At 57.4% G+C, this 4,369-nt stretch overlaps 1 protein-coding gene across 1 annotated transcript in view; it reads left to right on the top strand.

Moving 5' to 3' along the window:
* The first annotated feature begins 165 nt into the window (after nt 1-165).
* The window catches only part of PITX2 (paired like homeodomain 2), a 10,961-nt gene continuing 6,757 nt past the window's right edge, over nt 166-4,369 (top strand). Inside the window, exons 1-2 of the mRNA XM_042812152.1 lie at nt 166-209; nt 2,212-2,267. Coding sequence (XP_042668086.1) covers nt 2,222-2,267 — 46 coding nt within the window. The 5' untranslated portion in view covers nt 166-209; nt 2,212-2,221. The remainder of the gene's footprint in view (nt 210-2,211; nt 2,268-4,369) is intronic.

Below are 4,369 nucleotides of genomic sequence, written 5' to 3'. Positions count from 1 at the left end.
AGCGCCGCGGAGCCGCCGCCCGGCCCGGCCCCGGGGCACTCGGAGGAGGCTCCGTGACGTCAGGCCCGGGGGCGGGGGCCGGGGCCGGAGGGAGGCGGTGGCGGCTCCGAGCCCCGCAGCCAGCGCAGGAGCCCGCCGCGGCCCCGCCGCCCCCGGCAGCAGCGGTAGCGGCAGCAACAGAGCGGCGGGGCGAACGGCGGCCGGCCCCGGTGAGTGGTGCACGGAGAGAGGGGCACGACGGGGCGGGACGGGACGGGGCCGAAGCCGGAGCTGCCCGTCCCCGGAGGCTGCCCGGGCTCGGGGGGTAGCGAGAGGCTCCTTCTTTGCAGGAGCAGGCCCGCGGTTACCTGTGGGCCGGGCCCTGCTCCTGCGAAAGGCAATTACGAGCGGTCGGCCCTCTCGATCCTAATTTCTAAACGGCTTCTCTTGGCCCGTCGAGCGCCGGAGTTCTTTGGGAACGGCTGCTGCCGCTGCGTCCCGGCTTTCCCCGTTGGGGCGGGTACGACAGAGCCGGCCGCGTCTCTGCGTGGGGTGGCTGCGGCCGGGGAGCCCGTGCCTTGCGGTGGGGATGTCCCCGGGACGGCGGTCTCGGCCGTCACCGGCGGGTGGGCGGCCTCGCTCCGAGCCGCTTTCGTTGTGGAGGCGGCGGCCGTGGGCCGAAATCCCGGCGTAAAGCCGCTCCCACAGCCCTCCGTGCTTCGGGAGTTGTTGGGATGCGTGCCGGGGGACTCGGCTTATTTCTTTTTAAAAAAAATTTTTTTTTTTTTCTTTTTTGTCTCTTAAAGAATAGCAATAGGTACAAAAAAAAAAAAAAAAAAGAAAAAAAGAAAAAGAAAAAAAGGGGGGGCGGGGAGGGTCGGGGGAAGAAGAGATAAAAATACATTGTGTGACACTGCTTCGTTGTTCGCGTCTTGCAGGTTTTACAGTGGTAGTTCTGCTAGCAGGTTCTTCCCTAGTGGAGCCGGCCCGGGAAGGGAAGGGAAGGAAAGGGAAGGGAAGGGAAGGGAACTCTCTGGGCTGCTAGTGTGAGCCTGCAGAAATGTTTAATTGTGAACGAGGAGTGTGCAGAGATACGGCACTAGCAACGGCACTATAGGTGGAGGGCAGAGCCGCCTGCAATTGAGGCACCGCGCTGCAGACTATAGGGAAATGCTTCTCGTTCCTCTTGGACCTGCTCTGCAATGTAGTTTATCAAAAAATACGAATTTTATTAAAAAAAAAAAAAAAAAAGGAAAGAAAAGAAAGAAACAAAATGAAGAGGGTGAGAAAGGGAAGGAGCATTACAGTCAAGGAGCAGAAATCGGCCCTGCAAAGGCATTTTTCTTCATCGAAGCGGGTGAATACGGAGAACAAACTTCCCCCCGGCGTGGCCGCTGTCCCGTCCGTGGGTCAGGCGAGACCCGAGGTGGGCAGGCGGCCGCTGGCTGTGCAGGACTCGTTTCGGGCAGCCGGAGGAGAACGAGGGCTGCGGGCCGCGTCCCAAATAGGCCGTGCCCGGCGCTAGGCCCAGCGTCCGTTCCGAGCCGCGTCGGCCTCGGGCAGAAGCGCTGTGTCACGGCGTCCCGGGACCGCCAGGCTCGTACCGTGCCTCTCGATACTTTGCTTTGGGTTTTCCCGTCCTTCTTTCCTTCTCGTAGCTGCCGGGGTGGACGGAGCGCTGCCCGCCGGCACCGGTCTCATCTGCGGTATTGCCGAGACCCGGCCCGGCTTGGGAGTTACAAAAGGGGCAGCAACGAAGCGCACCGAAGCGACGGTGACATGCAAATTGTCCCCGAAATTATCATAAGTAAACACTGGAAGCCTGGACTAATAAAATCCCATCTGTGTTACTTCATATCGAGTTAGTAGAGAGCTGTGATAATGAATTTTGTAATATCTCCCGAACAGACATCTCAATCAGGCACTAATCCCATGATTTTACCGCCCAGCCGCTCGGACCGGGGGGGCTGGGGACCTTCCTCCGCGTCCCCAAAACGTGGTAGCGGGAGGGAGCCGGGCCGGGAGCCGCATCGGGGGCTGCGCTCTATTTTCCCCGGGTGCGACCTCTCTCCGTGGGGGGAGGTCACGTCAGCATGGCTGCGACGGGGCTCCTGGGCACCTGTTGTTATTATAATTGCTATTATAAGTGCTGTGATTATTATATTTATTATATATGTAACTGTAGTCCTGGATTCGTTGCTTTAACAACCCAACGCGCTTCGTCTTTTGCAGATAACGGGTAATGGAGTCCAACTGCCGTAAACTTGTCTCAGCCTGCGTGCAGCTAGGTAAGAGAACCCACCGCCCCGCGGCCTCCGATCGGGGAGCCGGGAGGCGCCGGGGGAACTCAGGGACCCGCCGCCCACAGCTCCTCCGCGGGCCTCGCCGCTCCGCGCCCGGCCGCCCGCCTGCGCGGCACTATGGCGCCCCCTGCCGGCCGCCGGCCGCTCGCGCGGCACCTCCAGGTGCGCACCCTCCCCCAGCCGCCCGCTTCCAGCAGCGCCCCGAAACGCTCGCAGCGCTCGCACCGTGCCTCTCCGCTGCCGGCGGGTTCTCTCTGCTAGCTTGGGTTTTTTTTTTTTCTTAATTGTTTCCATTTTTAGCCCCCCATAACCTCCCCATAGCTAAGGGGTGCCACACCGCCTTCACATCCTCTGCCCGCTGCAGGGGGCCCGAGGGTGGGCGAGCCCAAGGGGTGATAAAGAAAAACACCCAGGCAAACACATTACAAAGAAGAAAACAAGCGTTCTGTATTCCAAGAGACTGTTTAATCCAAGATAAACGTAATTTTGTTTAAATAAAATATATTAACCTGAATTAATAATACAGGAAACTAGACGGAATTAATAATGCACGCCTTGCCGGTGTCGTGGTTAAACACTCCCCTGTGGGAATGCCGCGTTAACCCCCGCGGCTCAGTGCTGTTCTGGGAGTAGCCTCAGGCTCAGAGCACCATGAGGCCATCGGACATCGCACCCCGCCAGGCACCCCGGTGAGGATCGGGGGCGGCAGAGAGTGAAATGCGGGGTGATCCCGGCCCTGCAGGCTTTAGGAGCCAATAAGTTTTAATCCCGGAAACATACGCCATGTTGAATTGTGCTCAAATCGGTTTTGCCGGGTGCTGGCACTTTGTCCTTCGGCCGGTAATAAGTGTTAAATAACGTGGAAAGGAAGGGTGACATCGCTTTATGTATGGTTGGGAAATAAGGAGGGCCTTCCTCCCTCCCGACCAACAGGTGGTCTTAATCAGAGCTCTGAGCGCAAGCTAATGGGGAAGTGGGAACCTTTCCGATAGAAGAAATTTACGAGCCCTTCCCTGCCAGCTTTACTCTTCAAAATATTTATAAAAGTAATGCCGCCATGCGCTCGCTGACATGCTCACTTTTACTTCTCCCGCCGAGAAACAAACGGATATTTTCTTAACCGTCAATTAGGAACGCGGGTTATTGTCATGCACGTACAATGCCCTGCCTCATTCCCCTATCATCCATTCTGCGTCCTACCCGTCGGGCTAAGGGGGAAATCTCTTCCCGAATAGCTTGAATGCCATTAATTGAACAAGAACCCATGGAGCAGCGCTGGGTTGTACAACTTGCTGTTGTGGGGCAGATGTGCTCGGGTGGCAGCTCTCGGAGTGCCCCGACGTGCGGGGCAGAGCCCGAATCTCTACGATTTGTCTTCGAATTCCTTCGAGGTTTGCGCAGAGGTTTTATCGATTTTTTTTTTCCCCCTTCGTTTCGTTGCGCTATGAATCCCGCGGTGCTCGTCGGTTGCGGGCTGTGCCTGAGCATCAAAACTTCAGGTTTTACGTAGTTTACTCCGAGAAAAATTTTTCGTCCCTCTGTGCGTCAGACGTAGGATAGTGAAATAGTGAGGGGACCGTCCGGGACCGCTTCTGTCGGAACGCGTGTTTGGGAACGGGCAGCGCGACGCAGTGATTGCGCGGGTTGGGAGCTATAGGTGGACGCACGGCGAGGAGTTGCTGCCTACGGATGCCTCTAACGGCAGCGCGAACGCGAGCGTCGGGTCAATGCAGCGCTCCTGCGGGAGGACGGAACGAAATTCGGGCAGAGATGCCGCAAGCGAGGCGGGTTCTGGAGCTCCGGCTTGGGAGTGGGACCGCTGCGCCCGGGGAAATGGAAATAGTCAAGTGCGAAAATAGCGCTACAGCCGAGAGTGGCAAAGGCGGGTGCCCTGATTACCCGGAGAGGAAGAAAAATTGCTGCTAGGTGCATATGGTTGGAAAAACACCCAACAGGAATGCTGGCTTCTGAGGGGCTTATTCGAATAATTTTTACGAAGGGCCAAGGGATGCTTAGATTCTACCTGTGCGTTTTTAATTGAACGAATAGAATCTATAGAATTCGTTAGCTGCCCGAATTGTGCTGCA

This window comes from Centrocercus urophasianus, unplaced genomic scaffold (genome assembly GCF_019232065.1).
Source record: "Centrocercus urophasianus isolate 14NV4802_14NV808 unplaced genomic scaffold, USGS_Curo_1.0 seq_13, whole genome shotgun sequence".
In the NCBI taxonomy this organism is placed as follows: domain Eukaryota; kingdom Metazoa; phylum Chordata; class Aves; order Galliformes; family Phasianidae; genus Centrocercus; species Centrocercus urophasianus.
Note: the sequence above shows the minus strand (reverse complement) of the source record. Positions and strands in the feature narration are given on the sequence as shown.